The sequence below is a fragment of the Urocampus carinirostris genome, chromosome 15 (assembly GCF_059441175.1).
Source record: "Urocampus carinirostris isolate Australia breed hairy pipefish chromosome 15, RoL_Ucar_1.0, whole genome shotgun sequence".
NCBI lineage: Eukaryota > Metazoa > Chordata > Actinopteri > Syngnathiformes > Syngnathidae > Urocampus > Urocampus carinirostris.
The window spans coordinates 6,049,498-6,068,566 of record NC_142363.1 but is presented as its reverse complement, the minus strand read 5'-3'; the positions used below and the strand labels follow the sequence as shown (position 1 = coordinate 6,068,566).

The 19,069-nt window shown below is 37.8% G+C and overlaps 1 protein-coding gene across 6 annotated transcripts in view; it reads left to right on the top strand.

Annotated features, from left to right (window-relative positions):
* Positions 1-18,775, top strand: part of ttc7b (tetratricopeptide repeat domain 7B) — a 51,138-nt gene extending 32,363 nt beyond the window's left edge. For 2 of the 6 annotated variants that reach the window (XM_088353935.1, XM_088353939.1), the window contains 5 exons: positions 269-319; positions 2,508-2,648; positions 5,108-5,310; positions 8,782-8,855; positions 11,235-18,775. In XM_088353935.1, coding sequence (XP_088210061.1) covers positions 269-319; positions 2,508-2,648; positions 5,108-5,310; positions 8,782-8,855; positions 11,235-11,382 — 617 coding nt within the window. In that variant the 3' untranslated portion in view covers positions 11,383-18,775. Of the gene's footprint in view, positions 1-268; positions 320-2,507; positions 2,649-5,107; positions 5,311-7,007; positions 7,816-8,781; positions 8,856-11,234 lie in introns of those variants that run through there. The other 4 variants (XM_088353934.1, XM_088353936.1, XM_088353937.1 and 1 more) reach the window with 4 other exon arrangements.
* Positions 18,776-19,069: the final 294 nt, after the last annotated feature.

Below are 19,069 nucleotides of genomic sequence, written 5' to 3'. Positions count from 1 at the left end.
TTCAATACCACATTTTTTCGGCTTGATATCAGTATAGCTACTTATTCTTATCACTCAAAATATTCCTTCCAAATTATTTTTAAATACAAGACTTAAAGGTGACCAATTCAGCTCATGATTTTTTTAGTCATTTGCTCAAAAATACTTCTTTCAGTTTTCTTCTGTTTCACACTGATTTGTTTGTGTTTGACCCTCTCTTTTTTAATAATTAATATTCGCTTTTCTGTTTTTCCCCATCCCTTTGTTATGTTTTGTTTTGTATTTTAAGGCGGCCTTCAGGACGCTAACATGCTTGGTTTTGCTTCCATATTTTCTGTTTGTAAGTAGCCAAGTAACCTCCATCTGAATTTAAGTTTTCCATTTATTGCTTTCTTCCCATCCCTTGTATTAGTAACGTAGTTATTTTTGTTCTGACTAGGTTGTACTTCATGTTCCAATTAGATAAATATTTTTAGAAAATTAGGGGGTACACGAGTCACTTCAGTATTAGTCTCTTGCTTTAAGTCTCTAACCGAGCCAGACTAACAAATGTATGTTTGTAATTTTTAATTTACTTCAAGCCGTTTGTCTAATGCTGAATTAGTAAATTCCTATATTCAAGCCATTTATGACCATGTTACTCTTATTTACTTTTCTTAAACAGCTATTTTAAAACAAATAGTGTATTTTTCCTACCATAAGGCGCACCTAAAAAACACATATTGGCCAGAAATTTAAAAGTGCGCCTTACAAACCAGAGTGCCTTATTTCACGAAAAAGTGTGGCTGAAGAAATTGGAAATGCATAGTTACAATTAAATAATTCTATTATTGTTCTTCTTTTTGACAAACGTATAAAGTAGTCTTTAAGCACCCTCCTGTGGTTAACTTGTTAATTGTTTGTTGCTAAAAAGAACTTTAGTGGTGAAACCAGATGATAATGATTTATGTGCTTTGAAAAATTATATTTTAATTTAAATGCATTTATCTATTTTTATGCAACCCTCGCTTTTACTGTACTTTCAATTCTGTGCGCCTTATAGTCCAGTGCGCCTTATATATGAAAGAATATATCACAGAAGACTATTTTGAGTAGATGCACCATTAAATCCGGTGCGCCTTATAGTGCGGAAAGTACGGTACTTACTTTAGCTGTTTTCTCTTTAAACGCAGTGAGCAATTGAACATGTATACCAAATAAAGTGACTGCTTTACACAAAATACATCATAAGCTTTTTTATTGCGAGCATTAACAAACAACTACAAGCAATGTGGAGATTCTGTTATTTGCTTTAAAGGAATACAGTGACTTGATTATTCAAACTAAAACACTGATTTGAACACAGTTTGCAAAAGAAGTGAAAAATACAGTTTTTTCTTGCTGCTTTCGGGTGTAATTTAATTTGTAAAAATATGTAAATTCGTTTTTTATACTTGTGTTTAAAAATAGATTAATGACCTAATACACTGGTTCCTTTATTTTTTACTGGCTGTACGTGCCCTGTGACTGGCTGGCAACCAGATCAGGGTGTCCCCTGCCCACTGCCCGAAGATAGCTGGAATGGGCTCCAGCACCCCGCAGCCCTGCTAAGCGAAAGTGGTGCAGATAATGGATGCATGGATGGTTGCCAACTAAGAATCACGATGATCGTTTTACTCAAAGAAATTGTTTTTATTTTAGTCCGTGTATTCCTTTATTCAAGCAGTTTGTGCATGTTTGGTGTCTGCTCCTAACATTTAGGTGTCATTGTTAAGAATGGAGGTGCAAGTGACACACTTGTGTGGAAAAACAATGACACAGACTTTTGAAATAGGACTGTCTTAAATAAACTTTGATTTTAACGAACGTCTTTATACACAAATACAGTATTGTCCTGTTGAGCTAATAGTTATAGGGCCATAGCAGGAACCAACCAAACCTACCAAAATCTAAGTTTCACCAAGCTTGCCTAATCGGCAGTTGTGATCAGTCATCCGCATAAAGCACGTAGCTGCTGGTCCAAAGTAACCCACCTGAAATCTAATTCTGTCTTGCCTCTCGACATATACTGTAATTTTTTCATAAAACGTACCACCAAACCTATTTAGCTGTTTGTGTGCTGAACACAGTCAACACAGGCATCAACAAATGTAGATTCCTGGAACAAAACAATGCTCTCATATCACCTATTAATCTGTGCACTGTTGGTTTGTTTGCATGCATGGTGGTGCTGAAAAGTCTACTTGAACCTGTTTTATCCTTCCAGGCTTATAACAACACTCGGGTGTTTTGCAGTGTGTGCAAATGTGTGTACTGATACAAGGCTTTCATTCACAAATAGGCAACTGTGTGCCATGGTGAACAAATTTAGTGAAACAAAAACAAAACTCCAGATTTCCCTTCCAATGTTTTTGATTTTATTAGTGATCGACTTTAATTGGACTTCTTAGTACACCGTGGCACATGGCAACTTAAATAAGTGAGGACTTATCCTCTCCCATTATTGGACAAACATAAATGTTTTTTGACAGTACTTCCCCTCCTTGCAGGTTCTGTGCATGCTACCTCAATAGCAGCAAGTCGTGTGGAGCAAGCGTTGTCTGAGGTGGCCTCCTCCCTGCAGAGCAGTGCCCCTAAACATGGACCCCTCCACCCCTGGTTGACTCTGGCGCAGATTTGGTTGCATGCAGGTACTTGCATTTGATTTTATCCAACATCAAATGAGCTTGAATGGCTGTTTTCTCGCAGTTTGGCACAACGTACTGGTTCGCATATTATCTTTCTTCTATCTTTGCGTAAGTCCATTTTTGTGGGGAACAATCTAATCCTAGCAATTAAGTGTTTTTGGGGGTAAAACGTTTTTTTTGTACTAGTACTACTACTTCAAAGACTACACAGCTGATGGGAAGTGGCAATTGATTTATTTTATCCATCTGATCAAGCCTAAATCACAAAGCCCGGGAACTTCCAGGCTTTTATCCAGGTCAAGTCACATTTATTTGTACAGTATAGCTTTCAATCACTGAGAGACTCAAAAGGCTGCACAAGCCACAATTACAACATCCCCTGGTCTGAATACATCATAAGGCCAAGGAAAAATTCGAAAACCCCAGTACGAGAAAAATGAGAAACGTTGAGAAGGGGTAATAATAACTGAAATTGTGCAAAAAGTCCAAGAACAGCTACGAAGAAGTTTCAGATCTCAGTCATCCGGTCGATGCAGTAGGCCTCAGATTATGGCATGCAATAGGTTTTATCCATTTTCATCGCTAAGCCACTAAGCAGCAAAAAAGAACAAGAAAACAATAGTATGGGGTCAACATTAATCATTAGCTATAAAATATAAGTTTGACTTAAGTCTAGGTTTAAACATTTCCACTAAGGTTGCAAATATATAAACACATATCAGACACATACAAACTAAGGTATCTAAAAGCATTTCAATAATTAATAAAGCCAAATTCATTTTAAATTATAATGCATTGTATTTATTATATTGTTCTTTAGTTCTGCCATACTTAACATATTGTGCAGAAGTCTTGGGCAATAATTACAAAAGTTCACTACAGCCCCTTTTTATCCTTCAAAAACGTGCAATAAGAACCATACACAGGGTAGGATATCGGGATCATACTAATATTTTATTCATTCAGTCCAAACTACTAACATTGGATGATTTAATATTTTTTTTCACTTCACAACTGTTATTTAAGGTCAACAAAACATGGTGCCAGAAAACATCCAAAGATTATTCACTCGGAAAGAGGGAAATTATAACTTGAGGGGCTATAGTAAATTCAAAATCCCAAAGGTGTGAACAACCAGGAAAAGTATGTGTGTGTCTGTGTGTGGAGTCAAACTTTGGAATAATTTTCAAGATGAGATCAAACAATGTCCAACTATTCATGTGTTCAAATTCAAATACAAAAACACATTACTGGCGAAATACAGGGATGAGAAAAATGGGAGATGAGTGAGATTGGAAATACTGCGTTTAAAACTATGGTTAACTTGTGGTTATTGTTTCTATTATTATATCAAAACTGTTATTATAAATATTATGTTCATTTTTTTATTGTTGTTATTACCATTGGTCCCGCAGTGATATTTGGTAACTAGTGGCATTATGACGTTAAGGGATGAGTATTACGAAGATTAGTGTATAAAATATGTGATTATTGTAATTATTAGAATTATTGATATCTTACCTATGTAATAAGTGTATCCATGAGATTTTGTTATATTAGACAAGAGGAGAAGAGGATTTGTAAAATGTATTTAATAGGGAAGATAAAGGGGTAGAAAAAATAAGCATCTGCTTCTCACTACCCCTTTTCGAACATGTTATGTGACATTATTTTGTTGTTGACTCATTCTTTTTATCCTGTTTTTATTTTAATGTTCGAAATAAAAGTTTTTCATTCAATTTCTGAGTACAGACTACTAAAACTAACATGACTTAAATTAACTTAAAACAAAAAGTGCATGAACATTTAAACAAAGCTGGCGGATGGAAAAGGGTGGGCACTCCTGTTTTAGAGCCACATTGACAAATTAATGTTATGATAACAGCTGATCACCCAGCCTTTCACTTTAGTGTGCTTTTATTTTCTCTCTCAATCACAATCACACACGCATGATTGACAAACTAATGTCATAATAAAAAGCAAATAGTCTCCACCTGAATGTTCCTTTCTGAAGTCAACTACACTTATGCGATCTCTTAATCGCAAACATGCACCGACACAGGCGTGTCCGGGCAATTTAGAAGAGCTATTGGTATAGTGTTCCTGCTTTAGTGGGTCCGTCCCCGGTCGCTTATCCAATCAGAAGGTGCGGAGTGGGTAGCGGGGAGGGGAGAAAAATGGAGGGAAGAGGGTTTGTAGGAGAAAGAGAGATAATACCCTCAGTCGGTTGCATCTGTGACTTGAATAATAATCAGCAAAATTCCGTCAAATTCCCAAATGTCGGTGCCGATAATCAGCCTGCCCGATAATCAATCAACCTCTACGCCATACACAAAATTAAAACACCTTATCGTCATTGTCCAAGGTGCAAATATATTCGTGTATTTCAAGATGTTTCTGCTACAACTCTACGGATTGCTTCATCCTCCTTACCGCCATTCTTTTTTGTCTGCCTGCTACAGCTGAGGTCTACATTGGCATGTCGAAGCCCGCCGAGGCGACAGCCTGCACCCAAGAAGCTGCCAACCTCTTTCCCACATCCCATAACGTCCTGTTCATGAGGGGCCAGATCGCAGAACTCAGGGGCAACATAGACGAGGCCAAGCGGTGGTATGAAGAAGCGCTGTCCATCAACCCCACGCATGTCAAAACCATGCAGAGATTGGTAATACACCTTTCTATCCATACACTAGATCAGGGGTCTTAAATTCGCTGCCTGGGGCGCCAATTGCGGCCCTAAGGATGATAGTTTGAGGCTTTCGCCTTTAATATGAAAGTTAAAGGGACAGTGTGTATTATTCTCCCACTAGATGTCGCTGTTTTCTGTCGTGCCACCGAAAAGAAGTGCTAAAAGCACAACCGAAGAAGACAAAATATGGAGAACTCAAAGTGACCAAAATCACCTTATTAGTTTTAAAAAGAAGAGGAATAAAACAATTGAAAATAATAAGAGAAAATTGAAAAAGAAAAAAGAAAGAGAAAAAAATAACTGAAATAATATAGAAGACAAAAAGTAAAACTCAAGAAAAAAAAATAATAATGAAAAAAAATTAAAAAGAAAAAGAAAGAAATGAAAAAAGGACAAAATAAATGAAATAAAAGAAAAAAAATGTATTATGTTGTGCCACAAAAGATAGTGCTAAAAGCACAATGGAAGAAGACAAAATACAAAGATTCAAAGTGATCAAAACGCACCTGCTCTGCCCACTGAGATTCGATCTGCAACATCAGTGGAACTGTTTAAATATAGGCTTAAAACACACTTCTAATCTATAGCACATGAATAACCTTTATTTTATCTTGAAGATATCTGTGTATTAATTGTTATTACAACATCCATTGCAGCCTGGTCATCTTGGAAGAGGGATTACCTCATGTGCAGTCCCTTCTCAAGATTTCTTCATTTTTGCCTCGTTTTTTCATTTTCCCTATGTTTTATTCATTTAAAAAAAATGTCATCCTTCTTTTTGTCTTTCTTTGAGAAAAGCTGGGTAAAAATGTGAAGAAAAGGGTGTTTTTCTCACTTCAGTACTTTTTTTATTTCAAGATAAAGCCTAACGAGGAAGTGTCTAATTACATCACTCGACAGTACAAGGTCTAGAAAACTACTCTGCTAAAGTTCGTGGGGAATTTCTCCCTCTGTTTGCCTTGGAAAGCAACAGAAACAACCAAGCAGTTTCTAAACTTGCTTTACTGGTTTGCATTGAGTCTTTCATTCATTTTCAAGGCCAGAATGCTTAAATGGCATTCTACGGTTTGGGTGGCTATTCCAGCTCCCAAGGTTAAACAACAAATTAAACCCTTATGCAATGCTATTATGTCTCTTATTCAATTCTTATCAACTAACCTGATCAAACATAACGTCCACTAAAGTTGGTGGGGATCCGTTAACTAGTGTTCGGTTTCCATCGCAAAAATACTGAGCTTATTTTCAGGAAGTGACCTCAATCAATACCACCTTCTTAAAGGAACACTGTGTAATAGTTGACCACTAGATGTTACGGTATTGAGCAGTGCCACCGAAAAAGAGTGCTACAAAGCACAAGGAAATTTACAAACTACGGAGACTGAAAGTGACAAAACCCCAACATTTTTCTTCTCATTTTTTTTTTCTCCCCAGACTTTTTTGGGAACCCTTAACAGTTTAAAGAATACTTCTCCAATGAAAGTTATTTTTCATAGAAACCATTGATCAATTTGATGAATTACAGGACTAGTTGTATGGACATGTTGTATCAACGGCTATTCAATAATTAAGTACCGTCTTGTCGCAGTGTTTTTCATAGTTTGACCGGGTGGGATGACTTTTACTCTGGTGAGACTTGTACAGTATGTCATTGAGTTTAACATTTTTGTTTACAGGAATATCATTTCTATGTTATTCTCATACTAAAGAGCAAGAAAGCGCTTCAACACTTGATAGTTTTAACCTTGACCGTGACGTAGAAGCGGAAGGAGGAAGCATCTTATCATCTTCCTCCAAAGTTGGGGGAGATGTGCTCCGGTAAAAGTGAGACCGAGGATGAAGACTTGTTTGGAATCAGTGATTTGGAGTGAAACTGATATATTGGTAAGCATGTTCTTTATGCTACAGTTAAACTGAGCGATCGGGGAAGAAGGGCCTTAGTCAGGGAGGTGACCAAGAACCCGATGGTCACTCTATCAGAGCTCCAGCGTTCCTCTGTGGAGAGAGGAGAGCCTTCCAGAAGGACAACCATCTCTGCAGCAATCCACCAATCAGGCCTGTATGGTAGAGTGGCCAGACGAAAGCCACTCATTAGTAAAAAGAACATGGAAGCCCGTCTGGAATTTGCCAAAAAGCACCTGAATGACTCTCAGACCATGAGAAACAAAATTCTCTGGTCTGATGAGACAAAGATTGAACTCTTTGGTGTGAATGCCAGGCGCCATGTTTGGAGGAAACCAGGCACCGCTCATCACCAGGCCAATACCATTCCTACAGTGAAGCATGGTGGTGGCAGCATCATGCTGTAGGGATGTTTTTCAGCGGCAGGAACTGGCAGATTAGTCAGGATAGAAGGAAAAATGAATGCAGCAATATATAGAGATATCCTGGATGAAAACCTGCTCCAGAGCGCTCTTGACCTCAGGCTGGGGCGAAGGTTCATTTTTCAGCAGGACGACGACCCAAAGCACACAGCCAAGATCTCAAAAGATTGGCTTCAGAACCATTCTGTGAATGTCCTGGAGTGGCCCAGCCAGAGTCCAGACTTGAATCCGATCGCACATCTCTGGAGAGATCTGAAAATGGCTGTGCACAAACGTCTCCCATCCAACCTGATTGAGCTTGAGACTTATTGCAAAGAAGAATGGGCCAAACTGCCTAAAGATAGGTGTGCTAAACTTGTGGGATCATATTCAAAAAGACTTGAGGCTGTATTCGCTGCCAAAGGTGGATCAACAAAGTATTAAGCAAAGGCTGTGAATACTTATGTAAATGTGATTTCTTAGTTTTCTATTTTTAATAAATTCAAAAAAAGTAAAAAAACAACTTTTTCACATTGTCATAATGGAGTATTTTGTGTAGAATTTTGAGATGGATTAGATTAATACAATTTGGAATGAGGCTGTAACATGACAAAAGGTGGAAAAAGCGAAGCGCTGTGAATACTTTCTGGATGCACTGTACATTACGTCATAACTGACATCACCAGGCATGTAAATCATGTATTGTTAATCTTCAAAATCTTTATAAATCAAAAGTTTAAATGTTATCATATACCGTATATTCCTCATAAAACATGTTTACGACATGATGCCATTAGTATTTTTATTTTTTTCTCCACTAATTTTCGACCCCGCTCATGGAAAAGTGTATGTACTGGTAGGTCTGGCATGCAAGGGTTTTTCAGTCTGTTCTCCTATTTTATAAGACTTATATATGATATTTCTTTCTTGATTATGCATTTGTTGACTTATACACCGGAAGAGTTCAGAAAATACAGTACTGGTATTAGTCTGAAAAGGAAAACATGCCCAAAAAAACCCTTGTGATTTTCATTATTTCTGTGTGAGGTGTCAAGTCCATTAACTGAAATGTTTCTAATGCTAGCGTATCAAAGATGTTGCAAAATTAATTTGCAAATTTTTGTCTCGTGTCTTTTGCAATCGGCAGGGTCTTATTCTCCATCAGCTTCAACGATACAGTCTGTCAGAAAAAGTTCTGCGGGACGCAGTGCAGGTCAATAGGTAGGTGTGCATTTCTCTGTCCATTAAAGCTAGCCCTAGTGACACCTTAACACGAAAATCAAACAGGAATTGATGCCCCACCCAAAAGTTTGTACGCATTTTAATTTAAGTTGCCAGAAGACGGTAAAACGCTTCTCAAATCTAAACACTTATAACAGGGGTCGGAACCCTATGGCTCATGGGCCAAATACTGAATGTCTCTTTTCATGAGTACATATGGCTCCAGAGCCAGATACGGCTCTTTTCATAAGTATGTATGGCTCGGAGATGAATTTTGATTTGCGTACAGTCGAGTTTGGCGAGTTAGTGGTTTGGTCCACTATATAAAGGGCCCAGTTCCAATTTATTGTCAAAGTGTCACACTAACAGATCCCACTTTGGGGGTACGTTGAAATAATAATTTTATATAAAATCTCATTAAACAATCTATATTATCTCTTGAAACTCTGTCTGATGAAAACCCAGAGAACAAACTTAAAAAAAAAAAACAGCCAAGGACACAGATCAATTTGATTGGGTGAGCAGTTGAGGTTGGCAGAGCTATGCACACAATGCACTTCTCTCTGCCCAGCGCTGTCTGCATCGAAGGTAATACATAATCCTTGTTTGCAGTGTTTTGTGACATTTTTACAAAATAACTCTGCTTGCACCTTGTTTTGAAACGATTATTTATTAAAAAAAAACTGAAGGTCAAAATGAGCCGCAACGATCTTAAGTAATTGCGGGAGTAAGTTTATAGAAGTATATTTGTTGATATGGAACACAGCCTCTGGCATTGTTATCATTTTTATAAAACAATCTAATGTCATACATAGAAATAAAATATGCTGCAATATACAATATTGTTTTAAATTATAAGCAAAAATGCATGAATTATCATATAAATGTGCATTTTTTCAAATACTCGTAGGTTGAGAAATTTGCATTTTTTTCATATCATGGGGTTCACCTTGAGGGAACTGGCATAATTATTCTTCATTGTTGCCTTTTAGCACTCATTTTTGATTGCACTACACAATACAGTGACAGTGTGGTAAGATAATATGCTGTAGAATGCTATTCCATTAAAACCTTTCAAATGGCAGTATATTTAAAATCACTCTTTTTGTTCTAATCAATCAGAAATGGAGTGGCTTGTTAAAAACAACCTTGAAATTAACATATTGTAAATCAAAAACATATAATCCAAACAAAACACAACTTGTTAAAATAATTTAGAGCCTAAACAAGTCATGCAATAGGATTTCCCCAAAATTAAGTCGAGTCCCCTTTTTTTATATAGTCCTTAATCACAGAGTGTCTTAAAGGTCTGCACAAGCCCACAGTAAGGTAGTTCAGTGCTTCTAGATTATTTTCTGTCGTGCACCCCCTTGGAAGAAGAAATCCTCTCGCCCGGGCCCCAAAATTAATCTTTTTTTAAAGTGATCAAATAATATTGGTGAGGACAAAACAAAGATGGCTCGATATTGATGTGAACATCACCTCGATCATGCCAAATCTACTTATTTCAACACATTTAAAAAACAACGAAAATGTCTCAAAGGACTGTACAGGATTACAATTACACAATTACCTGATCTTAAACCAACATGCGGGCAAGGAAGAACTCAAAACCTCAGCGTCAGGAAAAAGAGAAACCTTGAGAAGGGACCTCACAAGTGGCAATCCCCCTTTCAGGATGACCAGGTTGAATTACATTTAGCATTACAGTACAATACAGTACAAACATAGTAAACACTAGGTAACATGTTGAAAATTTGTCCGGAAAGTGCATGACAGCAACGACGCCCCCAGCCTGTAAACTAGTGGCAGTTTAATTTATTTGTCTTTGTCCTTTCTGCTGCCAACATTTTTAATAAAGCAAGAACACTGGTCTTTGTTCGCCTACCTCCAAGGTGGCAGCGAAGTGCTACAGAAGGAGACTTATTTGTCTCTTTACCCTGTTTCTTCGTCTGTCTCTGGTCTGTGTTAAATATTTTTTTCATGGGGTCAAATGAGGGCTTGCTTCACTTGGTGTCTACATTTCATATTCAATGCTTAATGCACTGCATGGAGGCTAAATGTTAACAAAGCATTCTGCCACTGAGAATCCCACTACCACCAAGTGTAGTGGATGTTCAATTACATTTTATTCTGGGAAAGTTAAAAAAGAAGAAAAAAAGGGTTCCCCATAGTCAAACACACCCACAACCTCTTAATAGAGACTTGCGCCCTCCCAGAAGGGATTGCCCCACTATTTGAGAACCACTGAAGTAGTTACAAACTCCTAATACAACCAACTCTTAAGGGTCTGACCCATAGGGTCTAATTTTGTGGTAAAACTTCCATTTTCCAATTACCACATACCTACTCGGTGATTTCCCCCCCTTTTGTTTACAGTACGGCTCACGACGTGTGGAATAGCCTCGGCGAGGTGTTGCAGGCGCAAGGAAATGCCGCCGCCGCCACTGAGTGTTTCCTCACTGCTTTGGAACTGGAGGCTAGCAGTCCCATTCTCCCTTTCACCATCATTCCCAGAGCACTTTGAGACAAAAAACCAAGAGAAGCGTGCTAGAGCACAAAACTGGACCTGCAAGAAAAAGGCCAAACACACAGCCTGACTGCATGAAACACACACTCTTGGTAAAGTACAATGAACAGGTCTCCTTTTCCACAAATTCTTGCTGTACTCGCCACACCTCCAATGCTGTTTTGTTGCATTTGTGTGTTTGTAGTCTTGTTTTTTGAGTGTTATATTCCAGGTATGATGAAGAGGAGTAATTGTGTTAATATCATTTGTTGCAGTTCACGCAAATTGGTAAGTCTTGGGTTAGGTTGACACTTGCAGGGAAATCTGATTTTTTTGCACGGGCGTGACCTGTATCCGATCTGTTAGAGTCCGTCTGAGTGGAAGAAATGCACTTTTTTCATACCAGACCCAGGCCAATTTCATATGCGATCCTTAAATCAGATACTCATCCGATCTTTTGGAATCCGACTGCTGTGTGAACGGTCGAGAAGCATTCATGTGACCTACATGTTATCTATGAGCAGCATGTCACTATTCTGCTTTTTACCAGGCGGGAGGAAGCGAAGAATTCAACAACCACGACATATGAAAACGCAGTGTCATTAAAGGACACATTCATGGAAGATAAACACTTGTTTATTTTGGAACTCCTGGAAAAGCCAACATCGCATCTCAGATTTACGACATGTCTCAAAGCCTTAGTGTCCTCTACTAGTGGTAGTTAACAATATTTACATTCAAATCACACCACGCAGGAGAAGAGCAAGGTTTTGGATTTAATCACAATTTGGGGGGACAACGCTCCGGCGTTAACATTCATTAGTACTTCAGAAAATGTGAGTGCATTTCTTGTGACGTCACGTGTCCTCTTCTGCGCATGAGGGACACTTGTGGCGGTCATTCAGGAGACCTATTCGCATACAGGTCAAATTTATTTGGAAATGTGAACCATCCCATAAAAACATCGGATTTCACCCCAAAAATCGGAATTGAGCATTAAGCTCTGTAGTGTAAACCTAGCCTTGGTCACAGTTTTATTCAGGGTTTGTACAGGGGCTTGAAATCCTTGAAAATGATTGAATTTTAATATTGTGTTTTTAAGGATTTGACGGTGCATTTTTTTCTCCCCTCGTTATTAACGGCAGCTGGCATTAGTTCGTACCACATTGTTCAATGAAGAGTCCTTGCCCCTTACGGGTCACGCCTAAGGGGACAGGGCACTATGAAATGTTTATTTGAGCAAGAATTATGTATCAATTACAAACATTTATTATGGGCCATGTCAAATATTAAGGTAGCGTAAATTGTAATGGAAAGAACTTCCTGCAGCTGAAAATTTAAGCTACATATTACTGTACTTTACACACGTTTGTTCAGATCCACAAATGTATTGGCAATTCACTCTAAATATAAAAATCCTGTTTTGATAAATGCACAAGCAAGATTAAAAATTGAATAGTAAATTTACACAACTTTGCCTTGACACAAACTCAGGCCAGGATCTGTCAGCAGTGGGGAGAGCCGTCCAGAGTCGCGTACTCGGCGGTTTCCTGACGACCCAGGCGGTTAAGGGGGTCAGTGAAATTTCTACCACAGACCCCTTTAGACATGCTATCAGCCAGCATGAGCTAGCACAAATGCCTACAAAGCATTTTGTCATGGCAATCAAGCCCTCTACATACTTTATAACTGACCTGATTTAAATTGTTTTGATATAAGAGCCACTATCCCACTTTTTTGTTTGTTGTTCTTTTTTAGTCGATATATATTTATTTTTGTGAAAAAAAATGCAAGCAGCAATTTGCGAGGATGTTTAGAAAATAGATGCATTCTTTAAAGTAATGCCAAACATATTTAAAATGAATTGATTTTTATTTCAATTTGATTTAGCCTTGTTCAAGTCTGCTAGCTTAATGCTAACTCCTCAAATGTGCTTATTTAACCACGATTAACATCACATTAGTTATATTTAAAGGGACAGTGTGTACTATTCAACACCTCCCAGTGGTTAAACAAACAATAGCGATTGGAATAATAAGCAAAAATACATATACTATCATATAAACGTGCATTTTTGAAAGATTTGTAGGTTGAAAAATATGTTCTTATTTTACATCTAATGTGGCTCACAAGTTTATAGTTTGATGCTCAAAATAGGAATAGAAGACATCGATGAATTTGGAACTTGCTTGGAGAACAAATGGGAACCCAAAGAAATTTCAACCAGTTCAAAAATCCGAGCCCTTTCTATTAAATTTCCTAGGTTACAGAAAGCAGATTCTCCCTGAAGGGTGCATAAATCGAAGGATAGCAATATATTTGGCCAACAGTGACTATGATGTTATCAGCGCATAATAGACAAAATTACAAACAGCGAGGTATAATAAACTGGCATCCTATGCAATTTTTTGCAGATGTCCTGTATTAAAAATAGAAACTTATCACTCGACTAGTGGGCCGCAATCTTGCTGCTACGAGTACCTACAAAAAACTTTGTGATAGGATAGGCAAAAAAATTACGAAAAATGATACATTTTGGTCATTATTCTTCTGCTTTGTAGCACTCGTTTTTTGTCTACACAATACAGCGGCATCTAGTGGTCAAATACTACACAGTGTCCCTTTAAACATCACACATACTTGTACTGCTTCTGGAAATTGAATATTACCATTTGTCATTTTTGTTTACAGTCTGCATTACGTACCCTAGTGGCCAAGACATGCACATACAAAGGAAAGTAGCTCGTATGTCAACTTTTGAAAAATGATCTGACAGTTTAATGTATTATGTTATCTCTGTGGAGTGCCAATGTAATTACATGAAGCTAAATGGGGCCTTATTTACAGGGGGAAAAGTTTGTTCGTCATAGAAATCAACCTAAGAAATTGTAGCTACATTTTAGAGTGTAACTCTTTTTCTGTCTCCGAGTAGTTTGATTGAAAATGTTCATTGTTTGTTATGCCGGTTCCCATCCAGAGTATTGTTACATGTACGTCCGTTGTTTGCAACTGAGGTAGAAAGATAATTACGTCACACTACGTGAAACAACTAGCTTAGCCTGTTAGTAGCTAGGATACAGACGATAACTACTTGTTAGTCACAAGCAGTGTTCCCTCTAAGCTGCGCGCGTGCGCAATTGCACACTGCTCGCACATTCTCAGCGCACAAGAAAATCTAGCCAGCGTACAAAAATGAGGGCTCAAAATTACTTATTAAGAAGCGACTTAAGTCAAAGTTACAGTGCATGAAGGTAAAAATACATGGGTTCCCCTGACGTTGCGTCCTAAATGCGGTATTTTGAAGTCAAACGAAGTTGAGTCAAGTTAGTAGAGTATGTCGAGAACTGGCTTCTTCGGCTCGGCTCACTAAAAAGGAACCGGCTCTTTCGGGTCCTAAACGGCTCTTCAGGTTGTTTTTGCTTCTTTAATCCCAACATGACCAAATATTAAGTAAAATTATGCACAAATTGACTTAAAGGAAGGAGGGAATAGAACAAAAAAGAAAAAAATACCAAAATGAAAAAGTAGTGAAAAGCTGAGAAAAAAGAAACAAAAGGAAGAGAAAAAAGAAGGAAAAATTTAGATAAAAGCCAGAAAAAAAGAAAAAGATATGTAGGAAAAAAGTAAATAGAGAACAAAAAGAAAAAAGTAACAGCTCGGAAAAAATAAACACAATGAGAATTTTTAAGGAATTAAAAAAAAAGTAGAAAAAAAAAACACCGAAAAAAAGAATAAAAAGTTTGTGTTGCATTCAAATAATTTCCAATTACTGTATATCAAGTGAATCTTGTTGACAACATTGTACTTCCACTAAAAAATGTGATTAAGTACAGTTCTGTATCTTACAACCGACTAAATAAGCCCCCAAAAATGTTAATATTATGCGACAAAATATATTAGGAAATAAAAAGAAATGGATACCTTGTGAAAGAATTGTAAGAACAAACGACGTTTGTAGGCCGTACAACCTTTGCAATAGAACATGAGTCAATTCATTCAAAAGAGAAAAATAATTTTGCATTGCCGAAAACTCCGCAAAATGTAACTTGATGTCAAGTTTTGGACATGCTTGATAATTAATTATCTTGCCACACTTGGGATTATGGTGGCTCACTGTTGTTTCAAGCGTTGCTCACCCGCTTTGTGTGAACGCTCAGACCCGTGGAAAATTAGAGGGAACATTGGTCACAAGTATGTTATGTTTTTGTGTCACCTGGGGGTGAAAAATGATAATAAAACCTCATTTTGCAAAGGTTGGGCTCAAGTGTAAATATGTGGCAAAAATAATGAGTCAAGTGTGCAACATATTGGGCAAGGGTCTCAAACTCGATTTGGGGGCCGCCGGAGATGGGGTCTGAGTTAAGTCGGACCGAATCGGGTTTTTCATGAGAAAAGCTTAAATTTAAACATTACACTGTTCTCAAATATGTTTTTTTTTAATTTGTCGACACAACATAAGATTTGAGAATTAAGAATCTGAAAAACAATTTGTAATAAATTGATCCATTTATAGTTTAGCAGACCCTCCAAATAAAGACAGAAGACATCAATGGATTTTAAACATACACTGGAGATCAAAATTTGTAAAAAATAAAACCTGAATAATTTTGAAATACCATCTTTACCGTTCCACATTTATTTTTTTATTGTGTCTATATCATAGTACTAAAACACTTTTTTCACAAAATGACTAAAGGCATTTCACACCATTTTTTTCAGTAAACGCACTGAGCAAAACAGGAGAATACACTGATAGAAATTAGAGAATGATGATGACCTGGCATGGGAAAAAAATCTGAAGGTTACAACAGTCAGCAATTGGTAAGAATTGTCTCTCACACGTCTCGGCACGTCTCTCATACTCCTCTGGTGTGATTTTGGTCCATTCCTCTTCCAGCCTCCTTCACAGTTCGAGGATTGTAATAGGTTTCTTGACCATAACTTTGTCACCAAAGATTTTCTAGATGTTCTCTATTGTGTTGAGATCAGGACTCGGGACAGGCCATGCCATCAATTCAATGTTTTTACCTTTTGCTGTGTGGCATGGAGCATTGTCCTGCATGAAGACTACAGTCTGAATGGGCAATAAACCTAAGTAAGGAACCATGTGCTGTTGAATAAGGTTCTGATGGACGCTTGCATTGACTAGGCCATGTAGCTGTACAAGAGACCCAACTCCTGCTGCAGAAAACATGCCACAAACCATGACATTAATTCCTCCACCTTTCACTGACTTTTTTTTAAACACACTTTGGTTTTAGTCTTTTTTCCAATGTGTCGCCAAACATAGTGCCTCCTATCGGACCCAAATAAAATACAATTGCTTCCCTAACTGAGGTGAACTCACTAGCATGTAGCCGTTAGTAAGTAGGTGTTTTTAGCCTTTTGCATAACTTGTTAGCATTTAACCGTTATCATAATTATTAGCGTGTAGCCGTTAGGATGTTACCAGTGGACCAGTCCTTTGTCCACACATTATCCTCAGCAAAGCTCACTCTAGCTTTTTGAGTTTTATGCTCATGAGAGGTTGGGTAGTGTGGGCCTTCAGTCCGAATGCTCCTAAACGACAAGACACTGTATGGTGAGAAAGATCCTTACCATGTTTAGCACTAAACTGGCTAACGACTGCAGTGTGGTAACGATTACCCATTGACATCCTCCGCAGTGACCTGTCCTCTCTTGGAATAACGGCCTTCTTGGGCAACTTGAATGAGTTTGTAGTTTTCTAAAGCTTTAATATTCTTAAAATTACGGATTTAGAATGATCAACTTGTCTTTCTATGGCTGATAGGGTCATCCTTTTCGTTTTCATTTGGACAATCCGGAGGCTCAAAGTCGCTTTAGAACGGCACACTAGCTTGCGAAGTCAGTAAACCCGCAGTTAGAATGCTTCCTCATCCTCCTCCTTAGAACTGAAGCCACCAAAGTCGTCTTCCTCAGTGTCGGAAAGAAACGTTGTCTTATAGACGTCGTCCCATGCTCCCATCCACTCCTGATTCTGTGCCCTCCTCTCCGTCACGCAGCAGACCGGATTTTCGGAACCCGTTGGTGATGGTGGATTTTTTGATGCTGCCCCACGCTGTCAGGATCCACTGGCAGACTTGCGATCAAGTTGCCTTTCGCATGCGGCCAGTTTTAGTGAAAGATTTCTCGCCGCTAGTCAAGCCAAGAAGTTGCAGTCTTCCTCGGCGCATATATTCCACCGGTCTAAATATTACCTTTTGCACTCGAGCGCCGCTGGCGGCTGTTAGAAAAATTACATAAATTGGCCGCCTCACTAAATAAGCCGCAGGGTTGAAAATTTGGGGGAAAAGTAGCGGCTTATAGTCCGGAATTTACGGTACCTCTAATTTGTGGAAAGCTGTTGTAGTAGCACAGTATACACACAACAAGATGTCCTTGAAAATGGTATGATTTTAAAATCAATCTATTTTTTTATAAGATGTTCTCTAATTTTGATCTCCAGTGAACAAAGAGGACAGGGGACAGCCCAAACCTCATGTAAGTAATTCAAACCAGTTTCTAAGCCCTCTCTTGAGCCCTTTTTACTAAATCTCCTTGTCACAAAAGCAGATCAGCTCTAAAGCGTGTAGAACAGAAACATGATTGGCCGATATCGACAATGATGTAAAGAGTGCATACTAGCCGAAATAATGAATTTCGTTTTCATCTGGCCAATATTAAAAACTGAATAAACTTATCGTAAATGAATCTATAATTCACGTGGGCTGCATTTGCATTAAAGGGACATTGTGTATTTTTTGGCACCTCCTAGTGGTTAATATTTAAAAAAAAAAATAATAATATTGATTTAAATAGTAACCACTAGCATATGTTTTATTATTTCAAAAAGTGCCATTTTTTAATAGATGCATTTGAATTTCTTCGACATAACATGAGCCTAACCGGAAGTGAGCTGACATTATCGTCCGCCATCGTGCAACTACAGGTACCAAAAAACCCAAAACTTAAAGGTTACGTAAAAAAATGAGAAAAACTTAATCTTATGTTCACTTTTTCTATCCTTAGTATTATTCTTTGTGCTTTTAATCACTCGTTTTGAGTTGCAGGACACAATACAGCAACATCTAGTGGTTTTTAATAATACTGCCCTTTTAAACTTTTACATGAAGTACTATAATGGGGCCGTGAGTTTGAGACCACGTACTTGCATACTAACTTTCACTTAGGTGGAGTCATTATACAGTGATGTTTAATATGTATTGTTTGCATGTATAATGGTTGTATATTCGATAGTGCCACGTGTTTCAGAACCTAAATTATAATAGTCTTTTCTTTGCAGAGCATGATATAATGTTATAACAGCAGTATAGATGTGTATCAATTTTCCAAAATGTTTGTGCTGTCAATGAATGATGAGCTCAGAATGAAAATAAAAGTTGTAAAAGTCTTTTCTGGTGCTTTTATCGTCTAATGGAGTATCGTTAGTTGACCTCGGATCTTTTTGTCATTGACTTGATGCAAGTGTGCTAGCTTTCTTTTGTGTGTCTTAGCAGAGGATTTTCCAGGACTGGCAGCTTTTGTCCTGGTGTGTCAATCAAAAGCGCCCCACTCAACTCTCGGGTATCACTTCATTGCATTTCCTCACAGCTTAGGTCATGAACTTTCCATTCAAATCATTATTCTTTGTTTTGCTTTTACATAGATTATAATCATTGCAAGTAGGTAAAATCAATGCATTTAT